The sequence below is a fragment of the Sorghum bicolor genome, chromosome 6 (assembly GCF_000003195.3).
Source record: "Sorghum bicolor cultivar BTx623 chromosome 6, Sorghum_bicolor_NCBIv3, whole genome shotgun sequence".
NCBI classification, from domain to species: Eukaryota; Viridiplantae; Streptophyta; class Magnoliopsida; order Poales; family Poaceae; genus Sorghum; species Sorghum bicolor.
In genome coordinates this window covers 32,274,592-32,294,570 of record NC_012875.2, presented here as the reverse complement: position 1 = coordinate 32,294,570, position 19,979 = coordinate 32,274,592, and the positions used below count along the sequence as shown (strand labels likewise).

General features: G+C 40.3%; 2 protein-coding genes and 1 long non-coding RNA gene across 7 annotated transcripts; 1 reads left to right on the top strand and 2 right to left on the bottom strand.

Annotated features, from left to right (window-relative positions):
* On the top strand, window positions 383-6,510 carry LOC8070932. 4 transcript variants are annotated; one of them, XM_021463920.1, is made up of 4 exons: window positions 383-898; window positions 1,600-2,142; window positions 2,219-2,338; window positions 5,009-6,291. In XM_021463920.1, the coding sequence occupies exons 2-4, from the start codon at window positions 1,756-1,758 to the stop codon at window positions 6,206-6,208; spliced, it is 1,707 nt and encodes a 568-aa protein (XP_021319595.1). In that variant the 5' UTR covers window positions 383-898; window positions 1,600-1,755; the 3' UTR covers window positions 6,209-6,291. The 4 variants fall into 4 exon arrangements, with proteins under 4 accessions (XP_021319595.1, XP_021319593.1, XP_002447662.1 ...); XM_021463918.1 differs by having other exon boundaries at window positions 384-898; window positions 1,710-2,142; window positions 5,009-6,510; XM_002447617.2 differs by lacking the exon at window positions 383-898 and adding an exon at window positions 905-1,369 and having other exon boundaries at window positions 1,710-2,142.
* On the bottom strand, window positions 8,011-12,511 carry LOC8070931 (deoxyhypusine synthase). 2 transcript variants are annotated; one of them, XM_021462571.1, is made up of 7 exons: window positions 11,033-12,511; window positions 10,108-10,275; window positions 9,678-9,920; window positions 9,496-9,579; window positions 9,263-9,368; window positions 8,939-9,174; window positions 8,011-8,354 (listed from the first exon to the last, which is right to left on the bottom strand). In XM_021462571.1, the coding sequence occupies exons 1-7, from the start codon at window positions 11,270-11,272 to the stop codon at window positions 8,268-8,270; spliced, it is 1,164 nt and encodes a 387-aa protein (XP_021318246.1). In that variant the 5' UTR covers window positions 11,273-12,511; the 3' UTR covers window positions 8,011-8,267. The 2 variants fall into 2 exon arrangements, with proteins under 2 accessions (XP_021318246.1, XP_002446268.1); XM_002446223.2 differs by having other exon boundaries at window positions 8,027-8,354; window positions 9,702-9,920; window positions 11,033-11,316.
* Window positions 14,033-16,207, bottom strand: LOC110436152. Its single transcript, XR_002453862.1, has 3 exons — window positions 16,006-16,207; window positions 15,745-15,874; window positions 14,033-15,409 (listed from the first exon to the last, which is right to left on the bottom strand). It is a non-coding gene; the product is annotated as an uncharacterized LOC110436152 (long non-coding RNA).

Here is a 19,979-nt window from a genome sequence, read left to right as displayed (position 1 = left end):
AAATATAAACGAAAACAAAAACTAATTATACAGTTTAGCTGTAAATCACGAGACAAATCTTTTAATCCTAGTTAGTCTATGATTGGATAATATTTGTCACAAACAAACGAAAGTGCTACAGTACCAAAAACTTTTCGCTTTTCGGAACTAAACAAGGCCTAAACAAGACAAGAGTGGCAAATCGATACATCTAGAGACAATGTCAAATGGTCACATTTAAAATATCAAGTAAAAGCATGTTTACACGTGCATAGGGGTAAAAAAATATACCGAGGGCACAGGAACCGCAACGGTACGGCCGCATGTGCTGAGCCTGTCAGCCACCATCTTCTTCCCGGGCCCCCCGGGCCGGGAGCGTACAGCGCAGCAGTTGCCCCGCCGCACGCCGCCGTCCTAGTCCCTACTCGTTCGTGGTCCGCACCTCGCCCGCCTATCCCTCGTCTCCCCAGTCCCCTCACGGCGGCCGTAGGCGTACGTCCGTCCATGCTCCGCCACCACCAGCCACCAGCCAGCCGTTCCGACAGGCCCCAATCATACGAGGCACCACCCCCCTCGGCAAGGAGGGAGGGACAGCTCACGCGCGCTGCCCGGCCGGCCGGCCGGCCCTGCCCTGGAGCTGCAGATCGACACATATACACGCACGCATACACGATCGATACACTACGCGGCCGGGGGGCGCACTGACACACGCCCGCCCCCATCATCTCTGTCCCCCGTCCGTCCGTCCATCTCCATCTCCATCTCCATCTCCCCACCCCACCCCCACTCGTGCGAGCTGCGATGCGATGCGCCTGAGCAGAAGCTCCAAAGCCTCATGATGGCAGCACCGGCCAGAGCCAGCAGCAGCTGATCGACCGAGCACGGACAGGACAGGGACGCCAGGCAACCTCATCAATGGGTACGCCACTCTGCTCGTTCCATGCCAGCCAGCTCTTCTTCTTCTTCTTCTGCCTTTTTTTTCCCTTCCCCTTTGGGTTTCCCTTCCCCATGCTTTATCTCTGCGACCTCGAGGCTCTTGCCTTCTGGTGCCGACGTTCGTTGGGGGCAGTAGAGTACTCACGTCGGTGTGTATAGATAACCCATCCATTGGTTTCTTGGGTCCTTAGAACTCTGTGTTCCTCGGTCTCTGCGAAAGCTGTTTCCTTCTCCTCCTTTTCTTTAGGAGCAGGAGTATAGTATCTCTTTGCCATTTCCATTTTGCGAATCAAGCACATTTTAATCCCCCACTGCAAATTTCTTCCCCCACCCCCCTTTTTCGCGCATTTTCGAGACGATTATCGTTTGGTTCGTTGCTCTGGTCTGTTCAAAGGCGAGACGGGGGGACGAATCTTGGTTCCCGAATCCCAATGGCGCTCTGTGCTTAATAAAGGTGCGTCTCTCTCTGTGTGTGTGTGTGTGTGTGAATGTGATGGTCACATCCACGCTCTTTTGCTCGCCAGTTCTTGCTCCCCTCCCCTCCCGTCCCCTCCCCTCCCTTCCCCTGCTTCTTATTCCTTCTTTTAAAGCTGCATCCATCGATTCCATCCTTTACCTCTTTTGCTTTCGCCTTGTTTCTCTTTCCCTTTTGATCGGTTTGATGTGACAGTCTTGTCATCATAGGCATCACCCCTTCTTCTTGACCGCATCAGTCGACCGGTGACACTGAGCACAACTGACTGCACTCGCATTGCTCTCCGCTTCTTCCTGGTTGGTGTTGCGTTGGTGAGCAGGACGAGGAGGAGGAGGTGGCAGCAAGAAGAATCTTGGTAGCTTGCAATGCCGAGGTGGGATTCGGAGGACGGAGGTGCTGCTGACGAGGCTGCCGCGGCGGTGGCAGTGAGGCTGGCCAACAAGATCCGGAAGCGCCGCGCGGTGTCGTCGTCGGGGGGCTCGGACCCGGCGGCGGGGAGGAGGCTGCGGTCCAGGCGGCCCGCGGTGCTGCTGCCGCGGCGCCGGACCAGCGCGGGCGGGGACATGTCGGAGTCGTCCCGGAGCCGCCATTGCCGTGGCGGCGGCGGCAACCGCCTCGCCGATGGGGCGCGGCCGTCCGCGTCCGCGAGGAGGCTTGTCGACGCGTTCTGGCAGGACATGGACAGCGGTCTGCTTCAAGGGGACGCGGCGGCGCGCCGGAGCTTGGTTCTGTGGAGCGGCGCCTCCACGGAGGTGGGTGATCTGGTGTTCTGTTGTCCCGATTCCCGGCTCTGTTGCGTGGTTGATCAATTGGTGTTGTGATTTTTAGGTGTCCAAGAGGTCAAGAAGTAAGAGCAAGATCTTGGAGGCGGATGGTAAGGGAAGTCGGCGCAATGGCCATGCTCGATGGCTTTCAGCAGATATGATGAGCACCGGCAGCGCAATGGAGGTAAGGAAACCAGCAAATATTATCTTGGATTAAATCTCTTGTTTGTTTGTTGTATCTGTTCCGTTGGAGCAAATGTTGTTTTGTTTTCTTTTTTGAATATTCTGTGGTCTGTGCACTCTGTCATGTTTGTGTCTGACAAAGGTTTTATTTTTACAATTTACAAATCCAAATAAGGGGGTGTTTAGTTCGCCATAACTGCAAAATGCAAAATGCCAACTACTTTGGAATGATGGAATGCAAAATGCTAAAATTTTTTCAGGGTTATGTTTATTTCATCTAAGGCCTTGTTTACTTCCCCAAAAATTTTGCAAAAATTTTCAGATTCCCCGTCACATCGAATCTTTAGACGTATGCATGAAGTATTAAATATAGATAAAAATAAAAATTAATTGCACAGTTTGGTCAGAATTGACGAGACGAATCTTTTGAGCCTAGTTAATTCATAATTGGACAATATTTATCAAATACAAACGAAAGTGCTACTATTTATATTTTGCAAAATTTTTTGGAAGTAAACAAGGCCTAAAATGTAGAATTTATTGCTCTCATGAGGGCCTCTTGAGGCTAGGCCCTTTTTGGCTTTTTTTTTCCATCTTGAGGCCAAAATCCAAAATAGAGAATAACCACCTTTTACTATAAATTTTGCATGGTGTTTAGTTTTATTATGTAAATGATGGACCAAAACCCAAAATTTTTTGGAATATAAGGGGAACTAAACACCCCTAAGTCCAATTCTATCCTATGTGGAGGCTTGTGTCCAGAAAATGGTTGCCAGAAACATTGTGAAACTTCTGTGCACTATGCTGCCCGTATTATGTTGTGATTGGGACATGTGCTTGCTTTATGTTGAGCAGCAAACTAATGACTGGTTTAGCTGCGTGTCGAAGTGAAATGAAGCAAATTTAACTAATTTATTAACCAAAGAAAATGAAGGATCAACTGCCTGAATACTTACATAGGCTTTGAGTTGAGCGAGTTCTCCAGCTATGATTTTAAAAAAGCTTAGTCCTCGAGCTTTTGATAGTGCATTGCGAGCTAATTAATTGTGATAAAATAAAGCTCTAGCTTCAGAAGGGCGATACTTTGAACGCTTTATTCCAACGTAGTACACAAGATGGTTTCCATGAGTTTTATATGCTATTCCATGCCTCCAAATCCAAGGAAGCATTATTATGGCCACCTGAGAATAGTTATCTGGATAGTGGACTGCATAGGTCTGCTGAGTTCTGAAGCTACTTATAAATTTGAACAATGCCGGCCTAGTTGTATGTAAAAAAAAGAATGTTTTACTTCTGAAAAGCGAAACCTTTTGACCTCCTCCTTCAATGAAGTACACCTTTAAGTGCATTTTGTAAACAGGAAAGCTTAGCTAACGCCTAAAGCTACATAGTTTCTTGATTCAGTCATTATCGAAGTGAGCTGCAATTTTGAAGTAATTGGACAAAACATATAAAGGGTAATTTGTCTGAATATTATAGAGCTTCCAAGCTACCCATGATAAATTAACTTTTTACACTTTGCTCAAGATTAACACACAAATTGGGTTGGCAAAATCTGGTATGCTTCTCCAGAACCCAATGGAAGAATTTCTATGATCATCTGATAATTGTTATCTTTATAGTCCATTGAATCAATACTGATTGCTGAGTTCAGAAGCTGCTTATAAATTTAGACAATGCCCACCACCTAGCTGCATGTAAAAAGGAATGTTTCGCTTCAAAAATGTGAAAACTTTTGATGCCTCATCCAAGGTAAGACACCTTTAAGTGAAAGTTGATTCTGTAAACATAAAAGCTGAGGAAATGTGAGGCCCATCTCCAAGGAAACAATTTGATATGCACATGCATCTTGTCCACTTCTGCAACTGGCTATGAGCTAGCTTGTACCAGCTTAATTGTTTATTGTACTGATGAAGTGACTCAATGATACTTTCTTCATGTGTAGACTGTTAGCGAAGATTAGCTATTGAGATTGAGAAGTAGGAGTAGTTGCTTTTTAGGTATAGTGTAAACACATTAGCTAAGACTAGGAGTTAAACAATCTTGGAACCTTGAGAAGGCAAATTGGATGGTTGCAACGTTAGTTGAAGCTAATATTAGATTAGAAAACAATTACTTGAGCTTTGAGGACCAGGACAGCCTCAGAGATCTTTGATTATATGGCTTGCACGTGTTTCAATTTTAGATTGTTTTTCTTGTTCCAGGGCAAGGAATCTAGTTTCAGTCAGCTGCTTTTCTTTTGATAAGGGATATTAATATACTGTATCTGCACTTAAATTGGTGTTTCTTTTCTTAACTATGAATACGAAGAAAGACATAACACTGTATTAATTTTACTGAATGTACAGGATCACTCTGTGAATCCACCAAGAGCAACTTTATCAGGCCTAAAAAATCTGACAAAGTTTGAGAAATAGCTCATGAGTCATGAGTGCTTGACAATGTGTCAATGTACATGCTTACTGGGTTATTTCATGCAGAAATTTCAATTATAGAATTTTCACCAATATTGTGTAAAATAAATTGCTCCAGTAAGATTTATTTCTTACTTGCTGAACACAGTCAAAAGATTGTGAAATGGCAGTCATTAGTTGCTGCGTAAGGGATAAAATATTGCTGAATGATAGCACTTCTCACTTGAAGGCACTAAAGCTTTGTTAATCTATTTCAGATTGGTACATTCTCTCAAGACGATGTTTCAAGATGTCCTGACAAAACAGTGAACCTACAGGATCTGCAGAACAGCTTGATTGCATCTAAGGAGCTGGTAAAAGTACTCGCCCACATATGGGGCCCTGGAGAACTGAATCCGTCAAGTGTGTCACTCATTTCTGCTCTACGTTCAGAGCTTGATGTTGCTCGTTCTCATGTTAGAAAGCTAATCAAAGAACAGAAATCTGATTCCTATGAAATTGAGGGCTTAAAGAAGCAGCTTACAGAAGAAATGGAATCTTGGAAGGTCAAACAAAAGGAGAAGGTTGCAAATGCTCTCCAATTTATAGTTTCAGAGCTAGACACTGAGAAGAAGTCAAGGAAAAGAGCAGAGAAGACAAACAAGAAGTTGAGCATTGCCTTAGCCAACACTGAAGCCTCACTGCAGGCAGTGACGAAAGAACTTGATAGGGAAAGGAAATCTAAAGGAAGAGTTGAAAAGATCTGCAACGAGCTCATCAGAGGCATTGATGAGGACAAAGCTGAGGTGCAGGCACTGAAGAGAGAAACCGAGAAGGCACAAGAAGAGCTCCAGAAAGAGCGTGAGATGCTTCAACTTGCAGATGAGTGGCGTGAACAAAGGGTTCAGATGAAGCTGTTAGAAGCACGGCTTCAATTTGAGGAGAAAAATGCGGCTGTTAATCAGCTGCGCGATGAACTCCAAGCTTATCTGGATACTAGGAAAGAGCAGGAACCATTGAATGATCCAATGCAACTGTCCCATGCATCTGAAAATGGCGCTCCTCCAGCTGATGTAGTTCCTGACAGAAATGGTGGAAACTGCAGCGAAGATGGTGCATCAGAAGGCAGTGATATACACTCCATTGAGCTGAACGTCGATGGCATCAACAGGACATACACCTGGAGCTACACTCCTTCGTCAAAGGGCAGGCAGAGGAGCGCATCAAGGCATGAATCAATTTCCGATAGAGGGATGGATGGCGTGAACTCGTGGCGATTAGAGCAAAGCTTTTGGGACATGGATGAAGAACTGGAGGGAGACTGGGCAGAAGGGTGTAGCAACGGAATGCTGAACTTGGATCATGACGAGGAGAGGTATCTGGCAATCAAGAATCTCAGAGAGCAGATGTTGGCCGGGTCGGGGTTCATCATGTCACAAGGTAGAGAAGATGCTGAAAGAGAGTATTGTGGCTTGTAAGGTAAACGGGACATGAAGAAAATTAAAAAGTAATGTGTCATATGGATCGCTGTTTGATGCTAAGACCCAACTGTTCAAGAATATATATAGTGATGGTTTTGTGTGGATGACTCTGCCCCTGGTAAATGTCTTGAGCTCTTGAAAGGTTGGGCTACAGGGCAGGTGTGTTCATGTTAAGTTCCATGACAGGGATGTCTTGTATGTGTTTTAATGTCCATTTACGTGGCCGGAAATGTAAAAGCAAAATATTGGAACTTGTGGAGTGCAGAGTTTCTAAATCACAAAAGAATAGGTTTTTCTAACCCAGACATTCAGATTCAGGACTACAACAGGGGGTTGGGCCACAACCCGGTAGCGGCCGACGAGAGTCTGGCCCGTTGAATATAGGATCGAGTAAAGGTGTTGCTGGGCCTGTAACTTGGGCCATCGCTTGTATTACCTGAGGCCCAGCTCCACTCCTATATTACAGTCACATAGCAGTTTCTGCCAATCGTATCTATCTATATTTATTTTATAATAATCCTGAACCCCACTAACAATTTAACTCTGGATGCAAATTGTCTACCTCAACAGTTCGTTAGCACATATAATTATTACAACTTAATAGCATATGCATTTATGATATCCACATCAGCGAAACACATCATCTATTGACATATGTTTAGCTACTAACATCAGCGTGCAACATCATCCACCAAAATTAATTTATAATAATCTATCTTTTTATATAAGTAATTATATGTAGTCCAATTTTATTCTAAATCATCCTAAATTCTCGCCGTAATGTGCGGGATACGATTCTAGGCCTTGTTTAGTTCCACCAAAAAACCAAAAAATTTTCAAGATTTTCCATCATATTGATTTTTACGGCACATGCATGGAGCATTAAATATAGATAAAAACAATAACTAATTGTACAGTTTGCCTGTAATTTACGAGACAAAACTTTTAAGCCTAGTTAGTCCATAATTGAATAATAATTGCCAAATATAAACAAAATTGCTATAGTATCTAAAATTTTCACCCCAACAACTAAACAAGGCCCGTATATATATATGTACAACCTAATTTTTGCACATCCCCATGCTTTGGTCCCTGTGTTAGCCAACAGTAAGAGCCTAATCTAAGGGAAGTTTGCTAAAGGTACCTCCAATTGTAAGAGTTAGGTACTAATTTGTAGTTGCCATCTCATCATGAACATCTCACGTGTAAGTTATTTATTCATCACATGTTATCTCGCTTGTTGAGAGAGATAGAGGAGTTTATGTATGGGTGTGTGGAGAGAGTTTAACTCTTATCTTCTCACTAGCTTAAATATTTGGGACCTCTATCTCCCATTTTATTGAACATAGGACTCCACTTGATTGCCGAGACTTGACAAAGGTGATAAACTAACAACAAAGTTGTCGATTTATTTCGCAAAATACAATACTCAACAAAACATAGTCTGAAATATTTGACTTTAATTTCCCATTCCTTTCTTTGCAATAAAAATGCCTAAGACATGGACGTAGGTCATTTAAATCAGTTCTTTTTTTATCTTCCCACAAAAAGAGTATGAAAAACAATTACAGTAAAGGCCCTATTTGAACCCCTGGGTCCCGGCGCCACCTCTCCCGCCACGCCCTCCACGCAGCCAGCTCCAAGGTGAAAGCACACAGTTGTATTTCTTCCTATTTTTACTTAATTTGTGAACATACGTGCACTGTGTACATCCTATATATTTCATTCAAAACGGACGAAGGAGCGACAAGGAAAAACTTTTCGCAAGAAAAGTCCAGCGACAGTGAGAAAACTAGAAGAGAGGGACGACACAAATGCTGTCGTACACACAAATTTTATTATGTTGCAATAGCCCAATATAATGGCTTCAGATGGATGAAATCATACATACATCACATGAAAGGACAGATTTCAACAAAATGTACATAACTAGTACTCGAGCCAAGAGACCTGTACCCTTTAAGTAAAGTCCATGCTTCAAAGTCCAAACCAGAAACTATCATATGTGGAAAGTTCAGCTAGTTAGAGTGCCATAATTAACTTCAGTGACTTCCATTCAGTTTGCTGATTTAGTGCCATGAACCTTGCGCGCAAATGTTGCAGCCACAAGAAGCGGAAAAGCAATCGTTGCATCGCAATGCACCTGCATTTTCAAATGTTTGAAACTTTTTGTTACTTTTCTAGCTGTATGTATGCCAATTTGTTACAGAAATAGTGGTGCATGTGAGAGAATCATCCATAATCCAATCAGTGTCTACCACCTAAAGTATTTTGTTGTTTATTTTCCTTCTTCGACAACATTATCACGTGAAACAAGCAATATTAGAAAACTAGAATTCAGTTAGAGATCATGCATTTGGGGTTTGTTTCCAAAATATGGAAAACTAGAATTCAGTTAGGGATCATGCATTTAGGGTTCGCTTCCAAAATATGCTAAGCCAAAGATTTGATAAGTCATGAGTTTGCCTGTTATTTGGTTTGTTATACTAAAACTTGCAGCTTCTCACATTTGACTTGCCAAATCTATGGTAAATTTTTTACATGACTTATGCTCTAAATCTTTGGTATGACAAATTTTGGTTGCAAACCTTAGATTATTTTTACACATCTCATTACTTGACGAATCAACAGGTCCCATTAGAGATCGTGAACATTGCCAAAAAAAGGAAGTTCAACAAGATGTGCATAATAAGAGGAAAAGGTAACCAAGCTGAAGGATATATGTACCTTTATAGTTTTTGCTGAGCTCTTGATCTTTCCCCATGAAACTGCTTCGTCAGGCCGTGCCCCAGAATCACTACCATCAAACTCCTGAGCCGTGTTGACATACACTGCATAATCTGCACCATTGCGCAACATATTGGCATTGCATATATGATGCTTTGGAAGGCCTCCACCAAGAATTATAATCCCTGTCTTCCTTGGGGTTGCGTGGATGGTTTCCGCATTCATCAGCCGTACATCTATGAAGATTTCAAGCATGATCTATATGGAAAAATAAAAAAAAATGGAAAAGGAAGAAGCATAAAAATCAAATGAAGTGGAACGTACCTTGTACAATGTCAACAATAAGACCAGGATTGTTGACCGAGTGGCAAAATAGCATGTCTCCAATTGATCCGTCAGTCAATGCTGGGCAGAACACAGGGATGTTGTTCTGCTCAAGTTTTGATGAGTCAGTTATGTGTGGATTCGGTCTTTGCGATGTTGTCATGTACTGTTTGCTGCTTTGTAGTAACAGTACATAAAGTTTGAATCCAATACTAGTGTAGTTTGTTAATTACCTTGTATGCCCAGTAAAGGTAGGAGCTTTCATCATTTATTTCTTTGCCAAGACGAGCAATCACCTTTGATGGTGTCCAAACATTCTGCAAACAAGAAAGAAATCACGGACAGCATGAAAACATGTTTGAATACTCATGTTTATGGAAGAACAGGACGCGTCAGTGTGTGAAAGTTAGGTTACATTTGTCAAGAGATGCTTGCTTACTTCAGTGGATTGTTCCAGCAGCATCTTGTCAAGGATTGGCATGATCCAGTTCTCAAACTTGCAGTAGTTATCATTGGGCACCAACAGGTTTCCTATCCGGTTAAGTCCTTTAGACCGCAGCAGCGCTCCAGGTAAAGAGAAATCACCTTTGTAAGTTGGTGCAAGGCATTTGATGAGATCCTCCTCTATACCCCCAGCAGTTGTAACAATAACATCCACCTAAAGAGAAACATTTTTGTGGGAGGAAATAAATGTACGGATTAGGAAACAAGACAGAGATGCATCATCTGAGCTGACAATCTCAGCACAGTACTATCTAGGCATACTCTGTAAACTGATTCACAAAAGGGGCGATATTTAAACTTGTTTCTAATTTAATTTCGATGCAGTAAGTTGGGGAATTCACCATGGCATGCTGAGCAAGAAACCGTATAATCTCCCGAACACCAGAAGACACAAGGTTAGATGTGAAGCCCAGAAAGATCTTGCACTTGACGGACTCTCTATATGCAGGATCAAGTTCAGCTTCAGCACAATCATCGCTTGGCTTCTCGTGGGATAACCTCCAGTCCAACTTTGGTCCAGCCAAGCAAAGGATACAGAGCAGTGAGCATGATAAAATAGTTAAGAACCTTAAAAAAGAGAGTAAAGGCAAATTAGCGCCAGATATAGATATACACTGTATATATGTTGCTCTCTACGTAGACCAATCATCAAGGCATCATTTGGACCGTAGGAAATTTTTTCTATTCCTGTATTTTTTCGTGAAATTAAACTAATTTTTACGAAATTTATTTCTGCATTTCGAATGAGGGCTATATTGAAAACAACAGACTTTCCGAGCCATTTTCCGCCCGCTAGCTGTTTCATTTAGATCAAAACTTTAGAACTAGTAAAATTTCTGTACCATAGATGTGCTCGTAGTTCTAGCTAGTAATTTTTAACTTGTCAAATTTTTATGAATTTTTACAAAAATATGGGCTTGTATGGCTTCAATTTTTTTTTCTTAATGAAAGCTTCTAAGTATATTTTAAGGCGTTTCCACATTTCCACAATTCTGTATCCTGTACGTTGCACTTTTTGTTTTTTGTTGGAATCCGTATCAATGCTGAGACGACGAAGGTTGTGCCTTTCTGTAGCAGAGGAAGGGACAGTGGATATGTCAGTAGTATGAATTGTATATACCTTTTGATTTGACAAAAAAAAAAGAACTGTATGTAGTAGCATATACAGTAGAATACTAGTAGAACACATCAGTTACTGAAGAGTTTTTTCTGGGATTCTCGTCCGTGCGAGCGAGTTTGGCATGCAAAATAAAGCGGGTTACGTACCATCTGGTTGACGACGTCGATGGCGTCGCCGAGGTTAGAGGCCTGGAACCCCGTGGACGCGAGCGAGGCGAGCAGCTCCGCGAGGCCGAGGCTCGCGTCGTCGAAGTCGGCGCCGGCGATCCTCGTGAAGCGCTTGTCGTCGAGGCGCTCCGACGGTTTCAGCAGGATGGAGCGCACGTCTTCCAGGGCGTCCGCCATGGCCCGGGCAGGGACACGGCCTCCTCCCGGCGCGGCACCCATCGACCTCTGCACAAGCAAGCAAGCTCTACAAACACACCAGGTTGGACATGGCAGTTCCACGCTGGTGTGGTGCCTTTATATAGTTCCGGCGTCGTCCTTGATATCTTCTTTGAGTGATTTGCTGTGCTGGGCACGTGTAATGTTTGCTATATGTCAGATTCAAAAGAAAAATGTTTCCTATATCTTTGCCCTTATCCTAATGTGGGACATTAGTGTTGTTGCCTCTACCGTGAACTCTTAAGTCTCCAACTGTGATTTAGTAGGCTCACTTTTCTAACTTCCAAATTGTTGGTTGAAGTCAATGTTTATCCCTTATTTACACATTATTAGTTACAGTTTTGATTAATTAATTACTGAAAAATACTAAGGAAAGTGATGAGACAATATCTTTTTGATATGCAGCACACTGTCGTCCAAATACTTAGTCTCTAGATAGCGGTTAAAACGCAAATTTCTCAAAGAAAAATAGGGGCAAACCTCATGGGTAAGCTTCGCTTTTATAGTTGAATTAACACGGTTAGTTGCTCTCAATTGAATATTTTCCAATTTAAAAATGCAATGGTAAAATAAATACTTGATCTTCAAAGTTAAAAAAAATAAAGGCATCAAAGTAGCTAGGGGTCCTGCTAAATTTATATTTATGGCTGATGTTGCATTTATGCTTGAAATTCTATCTCAAAAATAAATACTTGATCTGTACGATGGAACATCATGCATGCATCTTTTCTTTACATTAGCTTTTTAGGTCAACATAAGGTAGAAATTTGAAATACAATCTTGATAGATTTTTTCTCCCGTGTTGCAAAATATACAGAACTATTTTTTAATAAATATTTCATAATTCTAGTTTCATACTATCCATGTGTTGGTGTAGTTAAATTTTGAGTTATATAACTTCTTTTGTGGACCCATAGAAAATTGTAATTTTAATCTATCATTAAAGTCGATAAGATGTATCTATACCTATCTATAAAGAGTCAAAATTTCAGTTTGCCCAATATTTTCTTCCGGTCCTGTCCGCGTTCGGTTTACCGAATCCGTCGCCTCCTCCGTCCAAACGTTTGGTCGCCTTCTCCGTCCAACGTTTCTAGAAAGGCAAAAACAAAATAAAAAACATTCTAGAGTTCCTAATGCAAAATCTCATATTACTTTTCATGGCCTCTGCCGTCCATAGGCCGGCCAACCGGATTCGGTAGGATGGAAGAGAGAAAAAAGAATAAAAATTTTTCTAAGGTTCCCAATGTAAAATCTCCAATTTATTTTTCTTTTACTTTTTAAATCGGCTGAAAATTGATAAATACATAATAATTCATAGAAAAATCTAAAAATTATAAAACAAATTTTGTTCAGCTCCACATATGTAGATCCATACAGTAAACAAAAAACATCACAAATTTTAGTAAACTTTTTTTTTGAAATGCTTGCCTATGCTTTTTAGTGTAAAATTAAAAATATAGTTATCTTGCTCTAATTATTATAAAAATTTTATGATAGCCTATTTAATGTGATGCTTGATTCATATTTCATAGCAATCCTAATCTAAATAAAAAAAATAATGCTAGCATCAAACTTCTCATGTTTTAATATAATACTGAGGTATATTAAGAGGTAATATTAGAGTGAGATAAGATTTAGGTATAGATTTGATGTTTTTCTTCCGTTGCAACGCACAGACATATTTGCTAGTAGTTACCAATGTGTCAAAGATTAGTCTATCTGATTGTTATGACGTGAAGCATATCTTTGTTCTACATGGTAAGGATCAATTGCTTTTAGAGAGACATTTATTATACTAAATTGGATAACAAATTGCTCCAGACTTTATTTTATAATAATAATAATAATAATAATAATAATAATAATAATAATAATAATAATAATAATAATAATAATAATAATAATAATAATAATAATAATAATAATAATAATAATAATAATAAAAGTTTTATTCTCAATTAAAACTGCATTAATAATTTGCTTGTGAAAATATATTTTGTAGGTTAAATAGTAGGGATGAAAACGGATCGGATACGGACGGATATCACTGATATCATATTTGTTTTCATATTTTTGGTCGGATTCGGATTCGAATACGGACAGTATCAACAATGTCGGATAAGATACGATTGAATGTCGACATCATAAATATACGACTTAAGTATTCGGATACGGATACGGTATCGGATATTGAACATTCGGACTCGGATACGGACATATCTGAACCCCTCTAAACGAATTCGGTATCCGTACCATTTTCATTCCTATTAAATAGTTCATAATATTATTTTTACTATTTGTTTTTATATAGAAAAAACAAAATTATTATCACACTATAAAAGAGCGAGTTTTCTCTCCTAGCGTAATAGTCGTCCGATCTGGACTTTGTGCTATGTGAGCCATCAATAATACATGATGTTACATCTTATTCTTCTATCGTAATAGCCGTCCGATCTGGACATCATGCTATGTGAGCCATCAATAATAACGTGATCTTACATGTACATAACTCAATCTCAAACTCACCCTAGCGCCTATAGTCCTATCTAAACAAACTACAGAGACTAGTCCTAAACAGACTCCTCCATACAGACCTAATCTCAAACTCAAATCAGTCCAAAACAGACTTCTCAAACTCACCCCAGCGCATATAGTCCTATCTAAACAAACTACAGAGACCAGTCCTAAACAGACTCCTTCTCCATAAAGTCCTAATCTCAAACTCAAAACAGTCCAAAACGGACTACACCCCAGCGCTACACCTTATACAATCCTCGCACATATATTTCAAGCAATCCCATATATGCACACGTACAATCCTCACTCATAATTCAAGCAATCCCACAGGTTCAGTCTCACGTGCACGTATATCTGCTTTCTATGCAATATTACAGATTGAGTTGGTGTCCTCTTCAACCGAACTACATCTGCTTCCTATATTACAGATTGTGTTGGTCCTCTTCTATCCTGTACAATATTATAGATTCGGTTGGTCCTCTTCTACCGATCTTTGTGGAGTCCTCTACTGACAATCTTTGTGGACCACCATTTGATATCCATCCTCATCCATGAATTCATTAAAGGTCAGTCAAAATAAGCATTTCTTAAATTCAAATTCATTTTTTTATTAGGTTCAATTAGGTTCTGCATATGTAGTATTGATGGCCATTGATCAGAACAAAGAGGAACTACGCGCAATGAATCGTGAGTAACAACAACGATATCAAGAGAAGAAAAGAAACAAAGCAGCCGGTGAAAATATGAGGGAGCAGAATCTTAACCAGAATGTTGGCATTGGAACTTTAGGGACAATTGATTTGAAGAAAGAGGAACTATGCACAAGGAATTGTGAGTACCAACGATAATATCGATAGAGAAAAAGAACCCAAGCAGCTGGTAACAATATTGTTATGAGGGAGCAAAATGTAGACCATAAGCACGATGGGACACTTGCTAAAAAATTCGAACGTCAAATGCAAGTTCAGCAGCAACCACAACCTTTAGCTTCCATAAAGAACAATGGTGATAGGAAATATTTTCTCAATACAAATATTAAAATCAGACAAGGTTTGAACCACAAAATACTTGTTCTCCATACAACTAAAGCTTTTGTCATCATGATATTTGTAAATATTTTATGTAGGTGGTGTTCCAAACATGAAAAGGGATGAAGAGCCATATAACTCGGCTATTTTTGACCCCGAGGATCCAATACATGGGATTGAGGGTAAGTCTATAAATTTATCAAATTATATTTAACAATGACAGGCAGGGTACATATACACTGGTTATTAATTTTATCTAATGACCAGAAAATGATTTAGATTGCCTCAATCCTGATCAGGGTGGCCCTGACATATATGACGATGAGGAGGCATGGGTTTTCAACGACAGAGGTGAGTACATACATTCATTTAATTTTATTGTTGTCCTAACAATAGTGGAGGTCAATTATTCTACCTGATCTAATGCAGATATTCGCTATGAGTACCATATGAGACCCAATTCAGTGGCAAAAGAACCTGATCCTTATGTCTTTGTATATCGAGGCATTCCTGGAAATCATCTTGTGTTAAAAAATGTGCCCAATTATGAATTCTGTCATGCTAAAAGGTTCCCTGGTGAAGGTCCTGCCTTTTGCTGTAGAAAGGGGCGCATTAGTATATTTGTACCAGAAGTGCCCGATGAACTTCGACATTTGTTCACCAGTCAAACAGATAGCAAAAACAAACAGAGGAGGACAAAAAAACATTGTACAGAGAGATGTTCTAGAGCTATGATATATAATATTAAAAAATATTATTGATACAAGTCCATTTATATGACACAAGCAAAAGCATGTATATTCAGGATTTAATTTTTTAAAACAATGATTGAATTGAAAAAGAAAATCCACCATGCCAATACATCCAAAGCAGAGGAAAGAACATATGCAACATCCAGAGTCGATTCATCGTGAATACAAAATTGATTACCTATCGCAACGATTAGAGACTTGATGTTGTTGATTGAGGGACCGATGATTGACCTGTGCCAACCGGTGTAGAGGCAGCAGCAGGTCCCGTGCTTGCACAAACCCTCTCACTTCAAGTAGCAATAGCCATCCTAAAGCCAACATATTTAAAATAAACAAAACCCAACAATCGTGAGACTGACATTGTAGAAGCTTATGAAATCGAAACCCTACTGGCCTAGGTTGAGTTGGAACCGAGGAGAAGAGACAAGAGAGACGTTACCTGGTCTGCAACTGCGAGTGGTAGATATGGAGCAGCCGAGGTCAAGAGGGGACAGACGGCGGCGAGGGGCGGAGATGGAGCAGTGGAGTTCCGGAGGAGACAGCCGGCGGCGCAACCTCGCGAGTCGCCGAGTCCTTAGGACCTTCGTGATGCTGTGAGCCTGTGACTCCCTGCATAGGGTTAGACAGGACGCTTGCATCAGATTAGTGGGCCGTGGGCCGTGGGCCATGTGAGCTTGACGGAACTCAAGCTATAGCACAGGTGGTCGTATCGTACCATGCATGCCTGATATATTTAATTTTTTTCTAGATTAATTAATTCATTCATAATTTTATATTCATATTTGAACAAAATGTTATTAATCAAAACAATAAACACGTGCTTATCGCACGTGTATATTTGCTAGTAGAAAAAAGAAGGAGAATATGAAAGGAAATTACGAACAAGTAATAGGTAAAACGGAAGCAAACCAAAACCAACGTGGAAAAAAGGAAGCAAATCAATCTGATAACAAATTGAAACATGACTCACACACGGAAATAAAAACCCCAAAACTGGAATTTAAGAAAGGCCACCGGCCGAGGGGAAAAGGGAATTATGATGTTGATACAAGGAGCGCGAAGAGATTGGGTAATTTTGCACTTAACCGCTCGCTCTTAATCATACTTTTACAAATCCCTCCTTTACCTCTCTCATGCGCCCCTTGGATCAACATCCTGCGATCCATATTAGAGTTTGCATAGTTTGCACGGGAGATGAGTTTGCACTAGATCCGTTGCTAGATAGATAGATTGGTCTCTACTTCTAGTGTCTGAGTAGTTAGGTAGTAAAAGAGGTGAACCAAATTGAAAAAAAGTAAGTATATATAAAAGATAGTAGAGGATAAGGACACTGCTGATTGAGGTGCGCATAAAAGATAAACATCATATTTGGATACAAAGAGAGTACCACAAATACATTTGGGAATCAGACTCTGTATCGCACTAGACAAGAGCTACCAGCAGGACTTATATAGATATAAGTCTGGATAAAAGAAACTCTCCATTATCCAGTAGTTAGAGAGAGACGGACCAAAAAATAGATGGACAAAAACAATGGTTGGAAATTTTACATCTTTATTATTAGATATAGATATAGATATAGATATAGATACCATTGTCGGTACCACCAGCGAACCGTGCATGTGAGCAAATCAATAGATTAGATATTTGTTCAAATTGATATGGGTTTGTTAGGTCATTCTAATTAATTTATATTGATACAGTATGTGGCTTTCTGTTTACTTCATCCCCTTTTAAAAATGTATAAAAGGTATTATACCATGAATTCCATGCACGGAAGCTTTTAATAATCTTCTAGTATCGTCTATATTTTGTACAATAGTGGTGTATGTTTCTCTATATAAACTAGAAGATACCTCATGGGTTCTAGCAATAAAAGATGAGAGGATAACAACGTTATGATTTTAGTGGTAGGCGGCGTGCCCATCAAAAACGAGGCGTTTGTGATGACTTGATCAATCTCGAGTTTTGCCGGTCTAACTCGGTTCTTCGGAGGTGCTCGTAGGGGTAGGGTGTGAGTGCGTACGTTTATATCGGTGAGTGTGCACTCGTATATATGAACGTCTGTGTCTGTAATTAAGTCTCCCAAACAAAGATGAGACGATAAAGTTGCCAACCTATAGAACCCTAGAATATATGGAGAATGAACTCTACATAAATAGCCTAAGCAAAAAAGTAGGCATGAACTCCTTCATCCATGAGCAAGAATGAAGAGCTTCAAATGACTGGATGACTCGGGCTAGGAGAGAACGAAAAGAAGGATATATAGCGGGACACATAATCCTAGTAATTGGTGGCTAAGATCGGAACTATGTGCTCCTTTAGTCCTGGTTGAAGCCACCAAACAGGACTAAAGGTATATGAAACTTTTAGTCCTAGTTGATGGCTTTAACTAGGACTAAAAGGGTTCCTCTCTATGTCGGTATGTGACACTAGCCATAGGACCCGTGACTAATGCTGACATTAATCCCGAGTCCAAGACAATCGGGACTAAAAACACAAACCCAGAATCCATTCTGCACTAGTATATACTTCTTAATTTAAAGGAATATATATTTGGTAAAATAATCCTCTAACAACCTTTTAAATTGAATATCTAAATATAGATATTCTCTATTCTGGATTTTTTGCTAGACAAAGATGAAAAATTAAAATAACTCTCTAAAATGCACATAAGATATATATAAATTATCTTATGGTACAAAGCTATAGAACTTAAATAACTCTGTAAGCAATAATTTAGAAAGTAAATTTAAAAGACTCTTAGATATGCTCTAAGATAAGATGGCTATCCTATATTCATATATGTTGTCTCCACAGGCTCCACAAGTTTTCTGAACAATACAATAATCACCTAGCAAGAGTCACGTTGCCTCTCTGCATTGTGTTGTTACTGGTGCTCCAGACTGACTAGACAGCTCAGCGTTATCATCGCCAAATGTCGTTTAGTTAAACCACGTGCCACTAGCTAATTATGCATGGTGGTTGAGAGTGATATAATACATGGAGTTGTTAGGTCATTTTAGTTTATTTATTATAATGACAGCACGTGGCTTGCTGCACATTCCTTTTCTTTTCAAAGAGGTATAGATGTATATGACCATGAGCCGGGCACGTAGGCATTAGGTATACTCGTCCTGTTGTGGACCTAATCTTATTATGTACCACGAATTCCATGCATGGAGGTATTAGGAAGTTTAGTCCAGATCATGAGATAAAACAAATGACATGCCATCTTTTTTTTAAATGTCATAGTAACATATTTTAAATCTGGAGGGGTATACACATGTGTTGATGCTTTATGAGAGTTAATTCACATAGGATATACTGTACCTTATAATCTTTTTTTTTGCAAAACATACCTTATAATTTTTTGCGAACATACTTTATAATTTAAGACAAAATTTTAATGCTTGGGTACCTTATAATTCTGGACAGATCGAACGCCATTCACCCCACTGCTCTAGATCATAGAACACTGTCGTGCCGAGTTCAAACAACCAGGGTGATGAGACCATGCCAACACTATCAGTTATAAGCATTCATTCAAGGTGAAAGCTACACCAGACGCTCTAGAAGACTAGATCTGGAAACCCGAGCAAAGCTCACTCTACTCTAACTCTCATACTAGATTATCCTACTAGATTAAGATACAATGGAGCTCTCTACTTCTTTTAGTGTCTCTTCTCTTCAGTCATGAATAGATAGGGGGTGTGATCCTCTATTTATAGTGAATTGGAGTGGGCCATGAGTCCTTGTGATCTTCACCCTCATCCCTTGGATCAAACTATTTTAATTTCTATAGTTGAGATCTTCATCTAACATTGTGTTTGTTTGCAAGCTGGAAGGTGGAAAGCGGTGGAAGTAGGGGGTGGTCGCCCAACCAACTAGGGTGGGGGAGGTTGGCCGACCCCCTATGACAGGTGGGGCCACCCCCTCTGGTGCGGTGCTTCTTTGCTTGGTCTTGAGTGGGTATGAAGTGGGTGGGGCCAGTAAATGCTTGGAATTCTCCACTTGTTATTTTGAGCCCTTTAATCATTGTGCTTTGATCTTGAGATTTGATCCAATGGTTGGTATTACTTGAAAGTGTGTTTCTTGGCTCTTGGAAGGATTGAGACGGTAGTGGGACTGTTGACGGTAATTTTGTCATAGTTTTACATAGTCAAAACTATCAACAAAATGTCACCGTTAAAAAACTGAGCATAACATAGTTGAATTTTATTCAAATAATTTGGTTCCAAATGGAGGGAAAAAAACAACAAGTTTGGGAGCAAGCTTGTGTGGTTGGCCGACCACCCAATATGGCCGATTCACCATTCCAAATTTCCAACACAAACCTGTAGGCTGTAGGGAGGCAATGGCGAGTTCCTCCGAGGGCGGAAGAAAAGCGAAGCTGGGGTTGCCGCCGGATTC

Bases quoted from the DNA above. Each gene is read 5' to 3' on its own strand.
- LOC8070932 (XM_021463918.1), top strand. From the start codon at position 1,756: ATGCCGAGGTGGGATTCGGAGGACGGAGGTGCTGCTGACGAGGCTGCC. The intron at 2,143-2,218 runs GTGGGTGATCTG...TGTGATTTTTAG, and splicing joins GGAGCGGCGCCTCCACGGAG to GTGTCCAAGAGGTCAAGAAG. The intron at 2,339-5,008 runs GTAAGGAAACCA...AATCTATTTCAG, and splicing joins GCACCGGCAGCGCAATGGAG to ATTGGTACATTCTCTCAAGA.
- LOC8070931 (XM_021462571.1), bottom strand. From the start codon at position 11,272: ATGGGTGCCGCGCCGGGAGGAGGCCGTGTCCCTGCCCGGGCCATGGCG. The intron at 10,276-11,032 runs GTACGTAACCCG...GCTGGACCAAAG, and splicing joins TCGACGTCGTCAACCAGATG to TTGGACTGGAGGTTATCCCA. The intron at 9,921-10,107 runs GTGAATTCCCCA...GTTTCTCTTTAG, and splicing joins TTCTTGCTCAGCATGCCATG to GTGGATGTTATTGTTACAAC.